Source organism: Phasianus colchicus, chromosome Z, assembly GCF_987193195.1.
Source record: "Phasianus colchicus chromosome Z, bPhaCol1.hap1.1, whole genome shotgun sequence".
NCBI classification, from domain to species: domain Eukaryota; kingdom Metazoa; phylum Chordata; class Aves; order Galliformes; family Phasianidae; genus Phasianus; species Phasianus colchicus.
Genome location: NC_143476.1, coordinates 16,015,697 through 16,038,237, shown reverse-complemented (window position 1 = coordinate 16,038,237; position 22,541 = coordinate 16,015,697). Strand labels below are relative to the sequence as shown.

At 43.3% G+C, this 22,541-nt stretch overlaps 1 protein-coding gene across 2 annotated transcripts; it reads right to left on the bottom strand.

The window, feature by feature from the left end:
• Positions 1-395: 395 nt before the first annotated feature.
• Positions 396-22,141, bottom strand: REEP5 (receptor accessory protein 5). 2 transcript variants are annotated; one of them, XM_031609917.2, is made up of 5 exons: positions 21,859-22,141; positions 21,536-21,629; positions 7,621-7,759; positions 6,138-6,306; positions 396-1,133 (listed from the first exon to the last, which is right to left on the bottom strand). In XM_031609917.2, the coding sequence occupies exons 1-5, from the start codon at positions 22,097-22,099 to the stop codon at positions 1,114-1,116; spliced, it is 663 nt and encodes a 220-aa protein (XP_031465777.2). In that variant the 5' UTR covers positions 22,100-22,141; the 3' UTR covers positions 396-1,113. The 2 variants fall into 2 exon arrangements, with proteins under 2 accessions (XP_031465777.2, XP_031465776.2); XM_031609916.2 differs by lacking the exon at positions 396-1,133 and adding an exon at positions 3,287-4,400 and having other exon boundaries at positions 21,859-22,135.
• Between the last annotated feature and the right edge of the window lie 400 nt (positions 22,142-22,541).

Below are 22,541 nucleotides of genomic sequence, written 5' to 3'. Positions count from 1 at the left end.
GATATGGCAACCCTGCCTAGTACAGGGGGTTGGAAATAAACGATCTTTAAGTCCCTTCCAACCTAAGCCATTCTGTGTTGAGGGAGTTGCTCTCTGGCTCGATGGAATGCCACATGGCAGAAACAACAGCATGGACACTGCTGAAAGCAGCTGAAGGCTTAGTTACTGGAAACAACGAAGTGCTCAGAGGTTATTAGTTACTGCTGCTCTGTGGAGAGGGAAGACCAAGAGAGGGAAGCAAGAGTACAAGATGACAATGAAGTGACAGCGGAAGACCTGTTGTCTAGTTTGGTGAATTGAAAAGGAAGTCTTGAATCTGGTTTGGTTAGTGTTGGAAAGTCTCAGATTTAAAAGCTTTTAGAGAAATGACTTATATAGTACTGCCTCTTCCCACTCAGAAGCTTATAAGGAAGGTTAGGCTCTGGAATCCCTGAATAGGGCACTCCCTGCAGTAGACAGACAGTGACTCAGAGGAAAAATACAATACAGTTTATTGAGCTTTCTAACAACAATTAACTACTCTGAGGCAAAATTAGGTAATACTTTAACAGCAATTATAAGCATTATGGATAGGGTACTTGGCCTGAGTGTTTTTTCCTTATCAACTACTCTAAGGCAAGTTTAGGCAATGGCTGCTAAAGAAAAATGAGTAGAAGATGATCAAGAGGAAAGAGAAGAAAAGAGAGAGAAATTAAGTATTCCACCATTTCTTAGATCTGGTCTTGATGTGTGGGTGGTGAGTCAATGGAGATTAATGTGCATAAACACTTTTATATAGTACAGTTGGTCCAGGATTGCTGCTGGGATGTCAGCTCCCCCATGTCTCTGCAGTTAGATGTTCTATAAGATTCAGGAGTCTTCAGCAAGAGTCTCCAGTGATTATGCACCCTCTTCAATGACTTGCTCAAACCAGTGTTTTTCAGTGTGTGGAGTTACTCAAGCTGATGTTTTTCAGCTGTAGGAGGAAACATGCTATCTGTAAGAGGAAGTATAGAAAAGCGTGCTGCCACTCTGCCTCTGCAAGACTTGATCCATCCTTCTCCTTGCTCCTCTTCTTGTGATGTTTTCTGCTTGAGTTGTTTGAGTCAGCATAGGGCAAGTTCCTTGTTGGTCTCAGACAAGTAATTTGTAACCTAAATCAAAATTTTAAGTAGCTTTTTTTAAAATTATTTCAAGAGGTGAAAGTAAACTATTCTGTCTGCAACTCCTATACATGCAGTTGACTGGGCTGGAGGACTTGGGAAACTACATGCCTGTCAGCCTCACTTTCATCTCAGGAAAGATAATGGAATAGCTTATTTTGAAGGTCCTCTCTAAGCATATAGAGGTCAAGAAGGTGATTGGGGCAGTCAGCATCAATTCACCAAGGGGAAATCAAGCTTAATCAACCTCCTAGCCTTTAATCAACCTCATAGCCTTCTGTGACAGAATGACTGGCTGCTTAGATGGGGGAGAGCAGTGGATGTTCCCTACTTGACTTTCAACACTGTCTCTCAAGATGTTCTCACAAATAAGATCAGAAGATGTGGGTTAGATGAGTGGGCAGCCAGGTGAATTAAAAACTGGCTCAACAGCAGGGCTTACAGTGTTGTAATCAGATGTGCGCTCCAGTTAGGCCTGTAACTAGAACTGTTTCCCAGGGGCTGGTTCTGGTCTCATTCAATGTCTTCATCAATAAGCTGGATGAAGGGATAGAGTCTACCCTCAGCAGATTCGTTGATAACACAAAGCTGGGGGAGTGGCTCACACAGAGGACTGTGCTGCCATTCAGTGAAACCTAAACAGATCCAAGAGTTGGGTAGAGTGGATCCTAATGAGGTTCAGTAAGAACAAGTGTAGAGTCCTGCACCTGGGGAGGAAGAACCACGTGTAAAGATTAGGGGCTGACCTGCTGGGAAGGAGTTCTGTGGAGAAGGACCTGGGTGTCCTGGTAGACAGCAGGTTGGCCATGAGCCAGCAGTGCGCACTTGTGGCCAAGAAGGCCAGTGGTATCATAGGGTGCAATAAAGACAGCATGGCCAGCAGGTCGAAGGAAGTGATCCTTCCCCTCTACACTGCCTTGGTGAAGCCACATCTGGAGTGCTGTGTCCAGTTCTGGGTCCTTCAGTTCAACAGACAGGAAACTTCTAGAGAAAGTCCAGGGATGACTACAGATATGATTGGAAGCCTGGGGCATCTCCCTTGTGAAGAAAGGCTGAGAGCTGAAACTGCTCAGCTGGAGAAAACTCAGAGGAGACCTTATTAATGTGTACAAATACATTGAGGGAAGGTAATCATCAGGATGGAATCAGACTGTTTTCTGTGGTATCGGGCAAGAAGCTGTGTAACACTAAACTGCAACATGAAAAGTTCTATCTGCACAAGGGAAAAGCTCATGTACTGAGAGCTTAACAAAGTACTGGAACAAGCTGCCCAGAGAGGTTGTGGAATCTCCGTCACTGGAGAAACCAAAAGCCACCTGGATGTGATCCTGGGCAAAATGCTCTAGGTGACCCTGCTTGAAGCAAAAAGGTTGGACTAGATAATCCCAAGTACTTCCTTCCAACCTCCACCATTTTGTGATTCTGTAACAGCGTTTAAAACACAACATCAGAATTTAATATGGCTTACAGAAAAGTTAAGCAGACTGAAAAACAGGACAAGAAATGAAACCACCAAATTTGTAGGTTACTTCAAACTTTGTAGCTCACAGCTACAATTTTGCTTTACTGTTTGTTCTCTACAGCATATCCACTCATAAGAAAATATTGTTGGCAAATCATAAGCTGTGATACTTTGTTTTTCTAACAAGTGACAAACTGTATGCTACACAGAAAATGATGCATAGTGGACCTTATAGCTTGATGTTTTACATGCATACTCCTAAGACACTATTACATCGCTTTTTATAATAGGCATTTCTCAAATTTAAAACGTTAAATCTGCTGACAAACTGTATGTTCTTTTATAGTTCTTGTGCCTGAAAAATTAGTGAATAATCCTATATCAACTTAGAGAAAATCCCAAGATCCTCAAGAGTCCATTTTAAGATTTACTATTTAATTTAAAAACTGAGGATCAGAGATCACGACTTCTTTTCACATCGGAAGTTCAAGTTTACCTTCTGTCTTGTCTGTGTTAAGAACAGTCATAGCACTACTCTATGCTCTGAAGACATACCAGCATGGATATGAGAACCGAGGCTTCACTAATTTTGAATTTCTTGAAAATACTGTAATGTGAAATATTAAGTAAGCTACAGATTTAAAAAAAAAAAAAAAAAAAAAAAAAAAAAAAAAAAGCCATCAACTGTGAAAAAGCATTTATTCTCTTTATTTTAGCTCCATTCTTACCAATTGGTCATGAATACATGAAGAAATCTGTATCTCTACTCAGGAATTTTCACTGCTCACACAAATTTTCTTTGACACTCAATCAGAACAGACTGCAGATGTTAATGTGCACAAAAAGCCTGCGGAGGTTGCAGGCTGGCCCATTAACAATGCAGTTCTGGAGACCAACACCTAAGACAGTAAAAAACTTCAAGAGGACTGCAGAAACAAGTGTTTGTAATGGCACTCCTTATGAAAGGTGGTTTGTGCTTTTGAGTGTGATATTATGAGGCACTCCGTTTACAATTTTAGCCGACAACTTTATTTAGAAAGAGATAGCAAGTACATGCCATCTTTAATCATCTTGTGCTTATCTTCTCCAATTTAATGCATCCATATCTGGCAAATAACTCCACACTAATATAAGCTTGATCACTTGAATAAAACTACTCTTCCCACATTTTTTATCTATCCATTCAAGAAAATGAACATTGTAGGAAATATTATGTTATACTGAAACATGCAACAGTAAATAATCTCTATCATGAGATGCCTGTCATCACTCATAACTTTACTAGCAAGCAATAAATTTGCTATGCCAGCTCTCTCAGTAATTCTCTGTACATTCCAGAAAATCTGTTCAGATGTATATTTTCCTTGTAAAATAATGTCATGTTACTAGATGCAACACAGTCAATGTTGAAAGTAATTACATGCACAAAGAGACAACTGAAGTGCAGAGCCTCTGAGATATATACTTTTTATTTATGTTACTGAAGAAGGTGATTACTGTAAGACTTTTTCATGAAGATTAATAAAATATTTTCATTAAATTTCAGATGCTGCCCACTGCACTGCTTTTAAATAAAAATGCATGAGTTCTATGCAGACAACAGCAAACTAGCAAGCAAACTTATAGCACATTCCTTTAATATATCAAAACATTTTCAAGGCAACATTATTAAAATTATACCACAGATCCCCATAACATCAAGCTTCAGAATAGAGGTGGTTGGGAAGCTTTATCCAGTTAAAAGTTTTAAGTGCTTTTCTTCTCTTCACCCAGCAAGTTCACTGTTGCTTTCTTGGCTGCAGAAAAATAAAAGTTTAATCTTAGCAGTGCCCTACATTCTTAAGCAGCTTACTCGGTGTTCATGAGCTGCACCAATAAATTATTTACCTGTTACACCACAAAAGCAAATAATAGCTTTTAGTGATGAAACTACAAAAACTATATTTCATTCAAAAATTAAACCAGATCCCAGGAGCAGCATAATTAAGAGCACAAAGCGAATTACAATTATTTTACTGAGAAAATAAGAGCTGCTGATGGTCCTTAGTACACACAGGCTTATAGCAAGACAACAATCAAACTGCCGAAATGGGGATGGAACAACGCTAGAACACGTGTTTGTGTGCATTACTTCTTAAAGAAGATATGAGCGTGGAAACCATTTTATGGTAAAACTGGGAAGAATCATACAATGGCACAGAATCACATAATGGCTGAGGCTGGCTGGGTCCTCTGGGTCCATGTGGCTCAGCCCTTGCTCCAGCAGGGATACCCAGAGCAGGGTGCCCAGGACCACATCCAGTCAGCTTTTGGAGATCTGCAGGGAGGATTCCAAGACCTCTCTGGGCAGCCTGTGCCAGTGCTTCATCACTGGCACAGCACAGCAGTGCTTCCTGGTTTCAAAGGGAATCTCCTGTTTTCCAGTTTATACCCACTGCCTCTTGTCCTGGCACTAGGCATTACTCAAATGAGTCTAGCTCAGTTCTCTCTGCACCCTCCCTTCAGATATTTACCAAAAGAATAAGTGATAGATTGGAGAATGAACTAAAAGGAATAAATGAGAAAATGAGACATAAGCAACAAGGAAAATCATTAATGTTTAAGATACCTATCTAACAATAATAATCCAGGAAGGCTTAAGCAGCAAAAGTTCCAATAGAGTAGTTGAGAAAGGCAGATCATTTAAGTAATGGCAAGAGAAGAAGTTGATAAAAAGAAATCAAACTGCATGTATTGTTTGGGGAAAAGGAGATACAATGTGCTTTGAGGTATCTAACAGATAGTTTAATAAATAAATTTAAGGATTAAGATAATGAAAATTTATTTTGAATGAAATTTTTTTTTTCAGCTACTTACATTTTCTTCTTTTATTCATAAAATTACCATCAGATATTATCAAGTGTCCAATTTTCAATGCAATGAAAGCAAAAGTTACACAACTCCAGGCTATGATAACATTCGGTTATTCAATCAAATAAAAATCTAAGTAATTTCTTTAAGAGTTGGCTCAGAAATCTTTAATTTCCAAAGGAAGGAAAAATACAAAATCTCATAGACAGGAAACCTTCATTTCAAGTGCTGTCACTTGCTACAGGTCAAGGATTTGTTTACTGGACAATTAGCAGCTCTTCTACAGTACCAGGTAATGGAGATGGCAGTATTTTAAAAGATGCAAGAATACACAGAAACAATGACTGTGTTTATGCAAGATATCTTGTGAGGATGTTTAGACACCTGCCTAGAGAAAGTGTTGATAATGCTATGTATATTGGGAAGACACGCACCTAATAAGTTGTTTCTTATATTCACACAGCTTGCGCTTATTCTAGCGTAACTCTCACCCTAGAAAGCAAAATTCACTTAAATCCTCTTCTCCTGATAGTTTCACACAAATTAATTTCTTAATTAAAGCCTACAGAATAATCTTCTAGGGATTTTTTAAATCCAGAAATGGTGAATATTAACTTCTAGACTAGAGCTGCAAAGGAAAATTCTTCCTACATGATATGATCAGTGAATAGTCATCTACTCACCTTCTTTAGCAATGGTATCTGCAGTTTCTGCAGCCCTGTCTTTCAGGTCTTTGACAACATTGTCCAGTTGAGCCTCATGCTTCAGGAAGAAAGGCCGGATGATTCGGTGATAGAGGAACTCCGCTCCATTAGAGGGACTTGGAGCCATGCACCAGAGCAGAAAGCCACACTAGAAGGAGGAAGAGCAGCTGCATCAGCAGAAAAGTAGGAGACTAGGGGAATGTGCCCTCCTAACTCTGCCATAGACTTCAATGTATTTATTTAAAACAGTACATCAACTCCTTCATTCTGTACGGCCATAGTCCCTAAGTATGCATATCAGTTGTTTCATACAGGAAATCTTTATATAATAATTTAATGCATACTGATAAAGATGGTGGGCTGTAGCAGTAAAACCGAACTGGTAAAAAGTGTATCAAGACTGCATATATTGTTTTTCTTTTATCCTAAGGTACAGAAGTAGTATAAAAGCTGATTAGATGAAACATTAGTCTCTAGCTACTTCTGACTTACATGGCACAACTGATGGTTAATGTTCTTCCATCACTTAGATCAAGCCAAGATATATACCTCCACTTCCTCACCCAGATATGTTGTAGGGGAAAGACTGGGTTTACTTGCACCCCAATGGTAAAGCAACAAGATGAAAAGATACAGATACACATTGTGCAAGACCAGGTAATTATTTTGGATTGCATAGTTTATACAATTTGCTGAGGAAAGAAAAAAAAAAAAAGGAAAAAACAACAAACCCAACTAAAAAAAAAACCCACTACTACTCTAATTCTACATGCCTCTTCATCACAGAAGCACCTTTATATGTCCTCAGTTCCAATGTCATACACACTACAAAGGTGGCTATGCAAAATAACGTCAAAACACTTCAAGTACAGGAAGTGCCACAAATAAATTTGCCTGAGCTCTGAAAAGTATCAAACTAGACATTTAAAATTCAGAGTAACAATAAATAACTTAAGTGATCTGCTCTGAAATAAAAACAGTAGTGCTACTTTTCAGCAACTGTGGCAAATAGGACTTATTTGTATAGTTTGTATTTCAGTTTTCCCATTTTCACAGGAATGAAAAGACAATACTTTCAATGCAAGCACCACATCATCTGAAACTCATCTGAATAACATGGGCAGTTTCTTATTTATTTGTGAGGTTTCCAGCATACTGCATAGCCCAAAAGCATTTCCTAGAAGTTGTTCAGTTACAGCATTCTTTCAGAGTTATCACTGTGCCTAGCCAGGCATTTATCTCCTTCCACTCCTTCCATGTTTTTGATTTCCATGGGAAAGCTAATGTAAAAATAAAATACTAAATATTTTTTTTAAAAGCATAGCCAACATTTAAAAATAAAATGTGATCCAGGAGTGATTCTGAAGGAGCCTGCTGACATCTATTCATTCTTGAATACATTAAAGTAGTTAGGTTGTAGGTCTATATTTTAGGAGGAGTGGTGGTACATTAACTGAAATACCTTCAGCATGTAGTAGAAAGGGAACCAGGACAGAAAGATATCAGAGAAGAATTCTGCAATGCTGAAAACACCATACACAACCCAGTAAGTCAGCCACTGTGTGTCATCATCTTTGTTGGGACTTTCAATGGCCTTGATTCTGTAAGGAAAACAAAATGAGTGAGCAGATCAGTAGCATCTACAGTGATGACATTTTTACATCTCAGTTCTATAGTTATACGTGAATTCTCATCATTTAATAACAGTGCTCTAAAAAAACACTAAAATGCTAACCCTGTAGTGCAACTGCCAGGTCACAGCCTGAAACAGTGGTTGAGCACCAGGTGGGAAGGCATAGGTAACCCAGGAGTTCAGGTGCAAGCAATGCACCTGCATGATCGGAAGGGCTAGAGTCTGGATCCACCCCTCCTCAGCCTCTTTTACAGGTTAGCAGTCAAGGAGTAGCATCCTTCTGGATAGAGACTGAGCTGTTACCAGTCATCAGAAGTAGTGAGCTAATTTTCCTTTTAAAAAACAAAAAACAAAAAACCTGCTATGTTCCACAGGGTTTGTATCCCACTAGAAGGTACTGTTATCACCTACTTTTGCCATACATACCCATCCTCAGTGTGCCTAAAATCTCTGAATAGCAAAGCTTTTTAGTAGCTCACAACCTGAGCTACTTCTCATTGTATGATTACAAAAGAAAGCAAATTAAATATATATATATATCATCACCTACCAGTGGGAGAAAGGACCAGTTCTGAATGCACTTGGCAATCTTTACCAGAAGACCACTGTATGTGGAGGAGTTCATGACCCATGTAACAGCCAACCTCACACATTTCATGGGTTCCCCAGCTGATGATAACAAGAGCGTACAGGCAGCAACAACACCATGCACCTGCCTCAACCACATCCAAAATGAGGTCACTCTGTTCAAGGATGAGGTCAGAACTGAGTGCACCAGTGGATGTTCAGTGCTGCAGCTCAGGGTTCAAGCATCCACAGGGATGCGAGGTTGTCTGCACTGCACTCTATTTCCTTGCACTGTTATCTCTAAAACCCAGCATTTTAAATGATGCTTTGCAGAATCATTCTCACTGGGATAATCACGATGGACCGGTACCTGCCACTGCAAACAGTATCTAGATTAAAATTTTAAACTTCGTTCAGGATTGTGAAGTGAATCTCAAATATTTTTGTATTTTATTTTTATATGCACCAGACTGCAAGATGTAATTACAAGTGAGCCCGTGGCAACGAATAGGCAGCATAAGGCAACCTCCTCTGATATGTGGTGAGGACCACAGCTGCATCCCCAGCTGTTCTGCTCTGTAAACCTACTCCTGCAGGACTCACAAACTGTGATGTAAGTTCCTGTATTAGGACCAGAAGCTTCAGGAAAGTCTGGGGCTTCCTGCTTACAGCTAACTGGCTTTTTGTTCTCCATCTGCCAGAAGAAAACACAATTTGAGTTTTCAGTTTTAAAGTAGGAAGCTGAAAAAACCAATGCTGCAGCAACTGCAGGATGCGGTAAAGCTGCAAAAATTCCATTCTGACTTCAGTAGATCTACAAGCTGCAAAGAGATGTCTGTCTGTGAGTACCCTCCTGGGCAAACCCTTCAGACTGCATCACTTCCTGGTTCTGTATGTGAAGACAGAAAGGCAATCATGTGATAAGCCTTATGTTTTAGCAAATGCATGTGAGCCCACTGCATGCAGACAGCACTGGCACAGCTACCGTACTGGATTACCCTGAAACGCAACACGAAATCTTGACGCTTAATGTATGCACTGTTTCCACCAGTTTGTGGCTGGAGCAGCCCTTGTCCTAAGTCGTGCACAGCAGGGGCTGTAGGTGAGCACAGCACAGCCAGAAGGACAGTTTTCTGCAGGTGGACAGCAGGAGGAGTGCTTGCTGCTGCCTCCAAAATCAGCACAGGGGAGCAGCAGCCTCACAGCCGCTCAGGCTGTGCCAATTCGAGGTTGGCTGCAGATCCGTTTAACCCATTGCAACCAGTTAAGCTGGTATGAAAAAAGAGCAGAGTTAAAGGAGAAGGCTTCTATGCAGGCTCTTCTCAAGGTGTGAAAAACTACAAGCAAGTAGCAGGGAAGTTGAGTGGTGAACAAAGGGTCAGGTGGAAGAGACACAGAAACTTTGGCAAGTGCCTCACTGTGAAGGAAAACTTGCCGATGGACTTTAGTGCGTGAATGCTTCCCATTATGCTGAAAGTTCTGCACCAGCAGCACATTGAGGAAGGCTATTTTACCACAAGAAGCATGCTTACTTGGTATCTGTGGGAGGACACTGCAGTGAAACTGCCCTCAGCCCTGCAGTTCTCCATTTGCTCCCTGAAGCCATCCATAGACTTAAGGAGAGACTGCTTAAATTCTGCTACAATCACTAAAATCATCTTAGCAGTTGTGATAATCAGTTTTCATGAACAGAACCTCCAATTCTGTGGCAAAAGGCAGACGACACATCACTGTTACTGTGGTATGCTTTAGATTCTTCTCTCTCCTGCAAGAATGGATATCTTGGAGGACCTCCAAAAATGGGTATGCTCCATTTGGATGTTCACCGGCAGCTGCTGCAGCTCCTTATGCTGGTATCTTGCCCAGTCAAACCACGGAGAGCATACTGACTGTCCTCATAGAAAGTATGAAGAAAGGCTCCAATTAACAAGCAAACCAGAGCGTCAGACTTGAGGTTTTCCCCCTCCATCAGGTATTAATTATTTCTGGAGTATTTCTGCTTCACGAGGATATTTATGAAACATCTGCATTTGCTCCTATCTATGATATACTCATTCACCCAAAAATCTCATGAAATGGCAGCCTTTGTTGCAAAGTATTCCTGATCTCACTTGTAAGTTTCGCTAGCACAAAAAAGGAAGTGCTGCCAATCCTGCAAGTTTCAGTTTAACTGTAAAGCCGTGAACCTCCAAATACTACGGAAAAAAAAAAAATAGAAGTTTTTAGAATTATGAACAGCCAGCCCTGACAGCATTACAGTAAGACACGTGAAAACACTACCCCGAAGGATGTGACACTGAAATAATATTTAAAAAAAATAAACAAACGATAATAATCTTCAGCCAGTCTAATTATAATGATTGCTGCCAATATAAAGAATGACTACAACTTTAAGCACAGCAATCACCGGACCATCAGTGACAGGACCATCAATCACCAGCAGAGAAAGGCCACCCTCTGGCCAAGCCAACAGTCAAGTTCTCAGTTGATGTTAACTGTTATTTTCACTTCAGCTTATGTACTATATGTGAAACCTCACAGTTTTGCCAGTCTTCCTCCTGGTGGTGCTTAGATATCTAAAGAACAAGGATTCCATCCATCAGTGATAAAGGAGTACCTGAATCAGACACTGCCATGGACAGATTGTCACATGCAGCAATACTACAAGTAGTCAAGAACTGGTCTGGTCACATCAGCATTAAGTCCACATGCAGTGCTTTCTTGCACATTGCAGGAAATAGCACACTTCCCTTCTGTGATGGGACAACCTCAGCGGACAGACAGCTGCCACACCAAGAAGGTGACAACAACCAGCCCTATCAGCTCAGAAGAAAGAACAAAAATTGCACCTGTTAGGGGGGAAAAAAAAAAAAAAGCAAGTATTTGAAGTGCATTCTGCTTCAGAATGAAAATAAGTCCCTGAGAGTGGCAATGCAAATCCACAGAACATATCCCTGTAATACTTCTTATTCAAGAATTCATTTTTATTTTTTTCTTCATGTTAGATCTTGAAGTAGTCAGTGTGATACTCATCTAGCAATCTCTATCAATCAGAGCAAATATACAGATCACAAGACACTGTCAGCTCAGTCAACTTAAGGACAGCCTTCCTGTAATCATTACAATGCAAGAGCAAGTGTACAAAAATCTCAGTAGGATATAACATTAAGATCTCCTAACAAAGGAAGGCACATTCAAAACCTATGGTTTCCAATTTAAACAAAGAAAAGGTATTCTTGTACTTTTTTGAAAGTTTTTTCTAATACTGATTTTACTAAATTCTATGGTAGTCATATGGAACAATCAGACATCACAAAGGACTTCATATAGTGCTTTTACACTAATTGTGGAGGGCTTCAAGTACAGTTTTACACAACTATTCACAGTAGTTAGGGCATGTAGGAGGTAACAGCAGTCACCATGACAGCTTTCAGCAGACTGGATAGTAAACATCACAACTTAAAACTAGGGATTTGTCCAGCACTGAATATACCCAGCCATAAACCAGCATTACAACCTGAGTAGATAGAGGGGGAGCACAACAAAAGCTTAATTTTTTGCCATATTTGTTAAATGACAGCCCAGATAACAGGTAATGACAGTGGGGAAGAGCTGAGGATGTCACTGTCTCCTGCAGCTCTGGGCTCACTGTAGCTGTGCAGCTGTGTAGCTGCAGTCTAAGGACCTCAGGTCAATTTTAACTGCCTGACAAAATCAGTCCAACTGGACCAAGTCTAGCATTTAACTGTACCAAACCCAATGTTTGTAATTTGCCAAGTTGAGCTCTTTCACTTAAAGGTTCTGACTCATTTTTTAACTACCACCTCTTTTCCAGGAAGAGTCTGTTAGTCACTCCAGAACTAGATCTGGCAGAGGAAATCATTGTTGGAGTTAATTCATGCATACATTACTCACAGGACCAGCATATCATGATTTTACCAAATGAGCAGTTGTTGTGGTTTTTTTTCCTCTCAAACTCCATCCAGCTAGTAAGATGCATAAGCCAGAAATCAAGAAATGCTGAAATGTATTACTCTAGTGTCATGTGATCACCCAAAACTCTGCAGTTACAAGGTGTACCTGGTCCCTCTTGTATAAATCAAGTTTAAGACAAAAGACACAATAGCCACAAGTATAAGCAAGAATATGGTGCTCAGTAAACCATGTAACCATCAATACAGTGATTTAATAACCACACTGCATTGCCAAATTCAAAGTAAGCCAAGTGCTCATGCTGTACTTTGGGAAGAATCATAGAATCACAGAATGGTCTGTGTTGAAAAGGACACAATCATCATCTGGTTTCAACCCCCCTGCTATGTGCAGGGTCGCCAGCCACCAGACCAGGCTGCCCAGAGCCACATCCAGCCTGGCCTTGAATGCCTCCAGGGATGGGGCATCCACAGCCTCCTTGGGCAACCTGTTCCAGTGCTTCACTCTGAGTGAAAAAATTCCTCCTTATTAGGAAGGAAAAAACCTCCCCTGTCTCAGTTTAAAACCATTCCCCCTCGTCCTATCACTATCCGTCCTCGTAAACAGCTGTTCCCCTCCTGTTTATGAGCACCCTTCGATATTGGAAGGCTGCAATGAGGTCTCCCCAGAACCTTCTCTTCTCCAAGCTAAACAATCCCAGTTCCGTCAGCCTTTCTTCACAGGAGAGGTACTCCAGCCCTCTGATCATCTTAGTGGCCCTTCTCTGGACCAGCTTCAAGAGCTCTGCATTGTTCTCATCCTGGATGCCCAAGCCTGGACACAGTACTCCAGATGGGGCCTCACAAAAGCCAAATAGAGGGGGACAATCACCTCCCTCTTCCTGCTGGCCACTCCTCTTTTAATGCACAGAACACAGTTGGCCTTCCGGCCTGCAAGCGCACACTGTTCAGCTTCTTGTCCACTGGGAACCCCACATCCTTCTGCACAGGGCTGCTCTCAAGGAGACCTTCACCCAGTCTGTATAAATACCTGGGATTATCCTGGCCCAAATGCAGCACTTTGCACTTGGCCTTGTGGAACCTCACTAGGCTCACATGGGCCCACTTCTTCTCCAGCATGTCCAGGTCCCTCAAGATGGTGTCCCTTCCCTCCCACATATCGACCGCACCACTCAGCTTGATGTCATCTGCAAACTTGCCAAGTGTGCACTCGATGCCATCATCTGTGTCACGGATAAAGATGTTGAGGAGCACTGGTCCCAAGAACGGCCCCTGAGAGACACTGCTTGTGACCAGCGTCCGCCCTGACACAGGACCATTGATCACAACCCTTTGACTGAAACCAGTCAACCAATTCTTAATCCAACAAACGGTCCATCCTTCAAATCCATCTCTCTCCAATTTAGAGAGAAGGATGTGGTGATGGACCATGTCAAAGGCTCTGCAGAACTAAACTATTCTGTGCATAAATCCATCAGGTTTCTTATCAGCACTACACTGGTGAGTAACTCCCGTAGCTAAGCTTAACTGTTCTTGCTTAACTTCACAAGAAATATGAAATTCACTGTATTTCTACAGCTTATACTTAACAGTCCATCTCAACTCTTCACAGCAGTTGCAGGGATTTAATATTAATTTACTTTTTGCTATCCAGAAACCTGTGTTGAATCAACATGTTCTTGTAACACAGACTTCTTAAGTTTGTGCCTCCCTGCCATCCTCATTTCAGACCCACCTTAGCAGGCTGCCTGAGACATTTGGCACCACTTCAAAGAAGCCAGCACCTGTGCGTTTGAATCTGCTTTATCATTTTATCATCTCCATTTTCATCCACCAGCCAGAAGCCTTCTATCTCCAACCCCTCCTCATCCTCCCTGTCTCCATAAGTAAAGCAATCACAGGTACTGAAAATGACTTCCTGCCAAATACTCAGCAACATATGTCAAAGTGCAAGTCTACCACCTCCCCTTTCATAATCCTGTGTATCCAGAAGGTGGCAGCAGACAAACTCAAGTAGCACAGAAGTTGTCCACACAAAGACAGTATCCTTGGGAGGGAACACCAAATGGAGGCAAAAACCAACAGCAGTACAAAGTGTTCGACCTTCCTTTCTTTAATGCGAAAAGAGAGGCAAGGAATGGAGCAGAAGCCACCTGCTTATCTATGAGGAGAGTCCTACAGATTACATTAACTAAGCATCTCAGTTAATGCTAAAAAACAGCAGTTCTGTCATTTCTGTCATTTCATCAGTCTCCTCTATCCTTATCCTGCTCTCTTTCGGAACTACTATCTCTCGGGCCACATGACAAATCAGTTCCCCAGTTCTGACTCAGGTTAAAAACAGCTCCCCTCTCTACACATCCACAGGCTCTCTCTGGATGGGATTGACACACCCAGGGCCTTGATCTAGCCTGACAAACAACAGCACTGTTGCTAGTCGTTCTAAAACTGCAACTAAAATTAAACAGACTCTTTGGTTTCGATTCTTGATTCACGTGTTGCAGTGGTGAGAGGATTGCCTTTCACTGAATTACCAAATAGTAGGGCTGGGAAGGAACCTCAGAGGATCTTCTAGTCCAACCCCTGGTAACAGCAGGTTGCCTGCAATAGGTTTCCATAGTTCTGCATGCAGGCTGGACAAAGCAAGCAACAGAAGTTCCAGCAGATCCCATCATCAGCTCCTGCGTCAGAATGTGCAGAAGGTTCTCTGCAAGAATTCACTCCACTGTCATTCTTAGCACAGGCAAGGGCAGTCACACTGCAGCAGAGTTCATCTGTGCAGTCTCTGAATAAACCTTACTAGTTTTACTGCTGGCTGCACTTGTCCATGTTAGCAGTTAGAGCCTGACCAATTTCAGTTTGTGTCACAGAAGTCCTTTGGGTAGTGTTTCCTCAAGTTTATGTAACAAGTAAAACAAGAGCTGTGCAGCTAGGAAGCATACCAAAAAACCAAACCCTACCTGCACGGTACAGCCATGCTGCCTTTACACCAGAGGATGCCACTTTCTGACAGTCAAAGGTGCAATGCTGCTGGCACCCTCTGTACTGGTGACAGAGAATTTTGTTTGCAGGAAAAAAAAAATTACTTATTCTTTGATCTCCCCAAAGCTGTAGGGTACAGGTGCAGAGATCAAACAATGCTGTTGTTACTCACAGAAGCGGGCCTCTGCTGTGTGCTTACGATCATACAGAAGGAAATAAAAGCTTCATCTTCTTGTCAGTATGTCCTGCAATGTGGAGATTTCATTTCAAGCATAATTTTGTTACAGCTCTAATATCAATTTTCAGTTCTGTTTACTGTGACATTGACAAACTAAATATAATATGGCCTTAAATTAACAAACAGGCAACTAAGCACAAAACGATGCAAAGTTTTCAGACTTGATTCTTGAAGCAGTTAACAGTCTCAGACAGCAAAATGTTGTTGTCCTGTTGTCACAGTGCAAGTAATTTTTTCAGCTGCAAAGCAAGTTATGAAAGTTCTATGGTTTTAATTACTGAAAGTAATTTTTAAAAAATGATTCATCAGAGAGCAGGAAAGGGACTCAAATTAAGATACCCAGATGACTAGCATTTGAGTTCAGGTCTCTGCAAATCCTTTTATTTCCTTTATGAGTACAGCACAAGTTCCTAAGCTATGTAATTTGTCATTTCTTTTCCAATTTTTTTTCAAAAACTGTGCATCTTGCTCAGCGTATGCCCAAAGACAAGGAGATCTCCTCTTGCTGGGATGGCAAGGTATGGTCAGCTCTCCTTCCCAGCCCCAGTACATGACCACAAGAGAAGGAGCAGGAAAACACCAACAGCAACTAACAATAGTCCATATTTTTTAATCTCACTTTCCAACTCTAGTGTTTTTCTATCAACCTAATTCCTGGAAATTACTTCAGTAGGGAGAACAGTGTATGCAAAGTGCACTTCTGCAGTGCCTATAGAATAAGAAAACGTCTGGTAAAATGCCTTCACTTCTATCTCTAGCACATTGTATTCCCTTAAAATACTGTCTATCTCAGTTATAAACTAGAAGTAACCTTCCAATGAGCTTAATTCAGAACACGAGGCCATCTGTAGAATAAAGGTCATTTACTTTTTAATCTAAACTTAATACATAGAAGATAAATTATCGTTTTCCTACATAGTTTGTAGTACCAGAATCACTCCTACATGTAAACACCCGCTATCTCTAGAAATGCTTGTCCATTCAGCAGATACACAGCCTTTTATTTTAAACTTGGCACTCTAAAATCAGATTAAAAGTATGTTTGGGGGAACTGACTGAACAGAACAAAAATGAAAAGGTTAAAATACACTTTCTGGAGTTTGAAGCTCCTTGGAAAAGTGCTGAGAAAGGAGAGAGCTAAAAACAAACAGATTTCTGCTTATCTTTATGCTGAGCATTGAATATCTCTTAAGATACATCAGCTCCCTTATCTCAGTTTTGTAAAGCAATAGCATAACACTGGCTGCAAACGTTAATCTATTATGCAGAATTTTCCATTAAGTAAAAAGTAAGCATTCTTTGAAAATTTGATGGAAAGCACATTTGGTGTCCTAGCACTCAAGAAATACATGAACAATTTTACATTTTCTAAGTACCTTTGACTTAATAAGCACAGTGGTATAGTGGTATAGAAACAAAAGAAGGAGGAAATAGGCTCAGGATCAGGACAATACTTAAGTCAACGCTACACTGCATAGCTGCATCTCTCTGTAATGCCTGCATTATTTTCTGTTCCTAGAACACCAGAAGAAGCACTTATATATAAGAACAGCGAACCTGAACTAACAGCGTAAAATCAGCCAACGCAGAGAGGGCGATGATCGTTCTTCTTCCTTGAAGACACCAGCAGTAAGCTCAGGGATTTTACTGCCCAGAGCTATTTTCACCTTAGCCTTCATTAAACTAAATATGACAGCACTTCTGAAGTTTCATAAATCCTTTGCACACATCTCTTAGTCATCACAGCTCCTTCCTGCTTGCAGTCTAATTTTTCTGAGGCAGTTCGCCACCAGGGGCTAGCTCTGGAGAGTTTAGAGAAGCAATGAAAAATTGACAACATTATTTGAACACTGTTAACACTCACTTCTTCCATCCACTAATCTGAATATCACCTTGTGCAGCTGAAGTTCACTAAACACAGAAAAAGTTCTTCAGTAAACTTTCAAGAACTGATCTGCTGCATGCACAAAAGCCTGCAAATGGGAATTAGATTTCAACTGAAAAATAATTACCTTATGACAAAGCACTTCAAAGGATTTAAGGGAACAATGCTCAGATTCTACGAGTGATTTTAATCCAGACTGGTAATCTCTGCTTGAAAAATTACTGCTTAATTCTGCCTATGTTAAGAGCCTTGTGATTGGACCCTCAGTGATGCCATGGCCTAAGAGACCTGGGCTTTGGGGAAAACTGTGTGTCCTGTGAAGAAACTCCTTCATGTAAGTATACACTGCAGACTTGCACAAAGCCACGACATGGGCCAGTGAGCAGACCAAACCCTGAGCTGAGCCTCTAACTCTGGGTCTGTTTTTAGAAAATATGCTTTCTTTTAGAAAAACAAAAAGATGATCAGTAACTACTATGATTAAGATAATCCAAAACTAAAATCCTGACAAAAAGAGAGTTGAAACATGACTAGCAAGTCACTCATCAGAAGCCTGTCAGCGGCCAAAAGGTGATCTCCCTCGCTTAAGACAGTCAAGACAGCAAATCAACTACAGAAAGGTAACCTTTTCCCCCTTTGCTGCTGTGGACTCATTGCTGAAATATTCGTGTAAACACCAAATTAATACTCTGTAATGCATTCTGATGATGGCCTGACCTCTTCCAGGAGGCACATGTTTAACAGCTGCACGGTTTATGCAGTAAAATTTCAGTTGTGAGGGAGCTGCAGGGGGTTTCTGTGAGCAGAGCCCAGCAGTGCCCCATGTCAGAACAGAGCTCCAGCTGCTTCTAAGAGATGCAGTGATGCCAGAGCCGAGCCCTGGGCAATGCTGGTTGTGCTTTAGGATAACAGATGTAAGAGGAAGGAAACTCCTGCACAACAGCATCTGGGAGAGAGATGTGAGAAATGGAAAAGAAATGGCCTTGCAGGCACCCAGGTCAGTGCCTTCTTCCAGTGCAGGAAGAAGGCAGGAGGAGCTCCAGGTGTGGAGCAGCAGCCCCCTGCAGCCCAGGAGATGCCTATGAAGGAGAAGGATGTCCCTCTACAGCTCATGGGCACCATGTGGAGCAGATTTCCTCATGCAGCCACAGAGGAGCCCACAATGTAGAAGAGATGAGGCCTGGAGGATACACAGCCCATGGACAACCCCACATGAGCAGCCTGGGCCAGAGCTGCAGCCCACAGTGAAACGAGATCTTGTGGAAACTGAAGATGGTGAGGGACCCAGGCAGAACTGTGGCCCATGGGAAGGACCTCACAGTGGAGCAGGGTAGAGTGAGGAGGAAGGAGTGGCAGAGATGAAGCACTGGGGACTGACTGCAATCTCTATTCCCCATCTCACTGTGCAGCTCAGAGGGATAGGATGAAGTAGCTGAATCAGGAATGAAGATGAACCTGGGAAGGAGGAGTTGGATGGGTTACTGGGGGCAAACTGGCTTTAGGTTTCTTTTGTTTTTAAACTTCCATTATCCTATTGTTACTGCTGGCAATTAATTAAATTAATCATCTTCACCAAGTGAAGCCTGTTTTTTCCATGATGACAATTAGTGTAATTGGTGATCTCCCTATCCGCAGCTCAACCCATGATTTTTCATCTTATTTTCTCCTGTCTCATAGAGTGAAAGCAGTGTGGGAGGCACCTGGTGACCAGCCTAAGTTAACCTACCACTGCAGCAAAAGACATGGACATGTTTTCAGCTGAAAACTGTTTCCTGCCAGTGTTATGAAGCAAATCTCACTTAGCATTACCATTTCACAGCTCTTCAGTTGTCATTTCAAAAGTGAATAGAAGCAAGGAATAAAGAAACCACCCTAGCCAATGCTTTGTGCATTAGGTCCATGAGCATAGGGGACAGGAGTCAGCAGCACCCTAACTGCAGTACAAGATCAAAGCAGTGGAAAGGAAAAATGTGATCATTTCAGTAACTCAGCTTTATCTTCCTGTGGCTTGGCCCTGCATTAGGATACATATGCCAAAGTAGATATGGAGTGCAGTATGGTGGTGCCAGGGACCACATGGTGGAAGAGGGGCAGTCACCAAATGGGACTATCGTTCTTTTGCACGGTCAGGCATTTCATGCTTGGCAGCAGACTGAGAACCATCTCATGAGATAGCACAGATATCCTGATATGTTGCTCCCAGACTTACCCACAACCCCTCCAGGTCTCCTCCGCATTCTTGCTGAACTGCTAGCTCTGTGAGCAGAACAGTGAACACAAGGAAATGTAGAACACCCAAGCTCTGTGCTTGGGAAGGACACCCATCTTATCAGCAGACTACTGAAAGGGCTAATATTTCTCCACAGGCTGCCATTGAAAAGTCCTGCATGTTGCAGTGTGGTTCACAAATTGGCTTAGTATTCCAGATTATAATTTCCTCCTAAAACTGTTCCCACATTAATAAAATACACAAAGAGAAAACATTAACTGAGCGTGACTGGAAAACCCAGAACAGGCATTGTGTTCATGTGCATGCTGTTCAGACTTTTTTTTTTTAAACTTATTTTAATTACAATTTATAGGCAAAGTCAAGGGCAAGTGCACCCATTAATTAAAACAAAAACAAAAAGACTAACAGTGCAGATGTAATTTTTCACTAAGAAGCACTGAAAGCTGCCTTCCTACTGCCAGAAGGGTAAACATTCTACAGAAAGACAAACTCAAAGTTCTCAAGGTCTGGAAGGAAAAAAAAAAAAAAAAAGGATAGGAGACAAGCCACAATTCATATCTGATTTGCTGCTGCCTGCCTCCACGGCGCTAGGAGCTTTATTATCAGTTTCACTGCAGTTGCATATGGGCAGATTTAAAATTTAATACTGAGCTAATAAAAAAAAAAGTGTAAAAGTTTATGTTCAGAAAGGAATTAAAGAAATTTAACAGTAGCCTAACTCAGGCACAAGATAGTACACCAATGTAAATCCTATGCAACTACTTAGAGGTTTCGCTGCCTTATTACTCATGTTTTCACTTCAGATTTTAATTGGGGAAAAAAAAAACCAAAAACTTTTAAAGCTATAAACTGTCTAATAAAAAGAGCTGTTCTTGACCTGTAGTGCCAACCAATGACAGTGTCCAGAAAAGTCTCACTCAGGCACACTGTAGCCATAAGAGTTTTAAACCTGTAGGAGTCTAACACTAAGACAGCCTCCCACCTATACAATAAAAAGGGGAAGGGAAAGCAGTGTGGCTTCAATTGCCCCAGAGGCAATGGCCAGGTAACACATTTTTAAGAGCTACTGCCTGTACTCACGCAGTTAGATAAAAGCAAACGCTGTTTCCAGCATCATGTTACAGCTGGGATGGACTTCCATTTTGTGAACGCAGTCAGCCACGGTTTTATTTAGTACAGCTCTTTGCAGCACACTCTGCTGACATCTCACCTAACAGGAGACCCGTTTTGTTCTAACAGCGTAACAACACGATGCCAATGAGAAGCACCGGCTGCTTTGACGGACGGAAGGTCTAAGGAGGTTTTCCTCAGCTGTCCTTTGAAAACCGAGATATTTTCTAAGGGGAGCTCTGCAGCTTTCTTGCGTGCGGTCTATGCGCTGGGCGGAATCAGCCCTCCCACACGCAGCGCGCACTGACACACGGCGCCCTGCAGGGCACACGGCGCTGACACCGCAGCGCTGCCCTGCGCGTAACGGGGACCGCGCTACTAAAAATACCCGCGCGGTTTTCGGCGGACGCTGCGGCAGCCGCGGCGCTCCCTCCTGCTGGGCGCAGCAGCTCAGCAGCGATCGGTCCAACCTCACTGCAGACACAACCCAAAGCCGAAGTGGGAACGCGGCAGTGTGGGGCGGGCAGTTAGGTGTGACAACCGCCAGCTGCGGCTCGTTACGCGGCATCTGCCACGGGGACCAAAGCTCGTTCCCGGCTCTACACCGGCGGCTGTTCGCGGGAGGAGAGGCAGCAGGGCTTTGGGGCCACGCTCCGCCAGCACCGCGCCGCGCCCCGGAGCAGCGCAGCGCTGCCGTTTCCCAGCGGCGCTCCCCGCGAGGCGCGCGGACAGCCGCAGCGATACCCGCGGAGACGGGGCGCCTCCCCCGCCGCCCCCCGCCGCCCAGTCCCGGCACTCACGACACGTAGGCTGGGTAGCCGAAGCCGATGATGTTGCAGAGCAGCGAGGCGCCGTAGCCGATCACCAGGTACACGGCCACCGCTCCCAGGACAGCTGCGGGGAGAGAACGCGGAGCGGTTACCGGCGGCGAGCTGCCGCGGGGAGCGCCGGGCGGCGCGGCCTCACCTGCGGCGCAGAAGGGGAACGCGGCACGGCCCGGGACCGGGGAAGGAGGGAAAAGAGCGGGCAGGGCGCGGCCGAGGCCGCCGTCGGACGCCGCTCGGCCCGCGGCCACCCGCAAGGCCCCCGGTCCGGCCCCGGCTTCGGGACGGCCCCCGCTAACCGATGGCGATGTAGGCGCGGTCGACGCCGGTCTTGCTCTCGATCCGCTCGAGCACGGCGGTCATGCAGTTCTTCTCGCGCAGGAAGCGGTCGAAGCGCTGTCTCATGGCCGCCGTCATGGTGAAGCGCCGGGCTGCTGCTCCTTCAGACTGCACAGCCACCGACGGACTTGGCGTCTGGCACCGCCCGGACACGAAGCCACCGCCTCGGCCCGCCCCCAGCCCCGGGAGGCGGGGAGCCATCTTCCGCCGAGCCGCGCCCGGCCGCGAAATGGAGGAGGGGGCGGCCGAGATCGGGGCGGCTGCGGAGGGCCGCGGCTGCTTGCTGCCGGTAGGCGCGGCACGGCGGAGCAGGGTGGCCGTCTCCAGTCCCTAAAATAGTGTGAGGTGAACAGAGCTAATAGGGTTGTTTTTTAAAATTGTGTGTGTTATCGGCAACTATAGGTGTTAAACGATGAGGAAAAGTCGGGGTCAGAACGTCGGGGCTGAAATAACGTTGAATACAGCAGCGTGATTCCACTGCTGCCTGACAGCACGGCAGTCTGAACTCTTGGCTGTAGTTGTACCTGGTAGTTGATGGTGCACCTACCGTACTTACCAACTAAATACAGTTCGTAGAGGATGATGTCGCCTTAGAAGCTTGCTCAGCTGTGCTGACTTCCCAGCAATTCTCCATCTGACTCAG

What these genes read in the sequence shown, in the direction of transcription:
- REEP5 (XM_031609916.2), bottom strand. Translation starts at nt 22,099, where the DNA reads ATGGCTCCCCGCCTCCCGGGGCTGGGGGCGGGCCGAGGCGGTGGCTTC. An exon ending in CCGCGCCTACATCGCCATCG is followed by an intron (nt 21,630 to 21,858) that starts GTTAGCGGGGGC and finishes CTCTCCCCGCAG; the next exon opens with CTGTCCTGGGAGCGGTGGCC. An exon ending in AGATACCATTGCTAAAGAAG is followed by an intron (nt 4,401 to 6,137) that starts GTGAGTAGATGA and finishes ATTTTTCTGCAG; the next exon opens with CCAAGAAAGCAACAGTGAAC.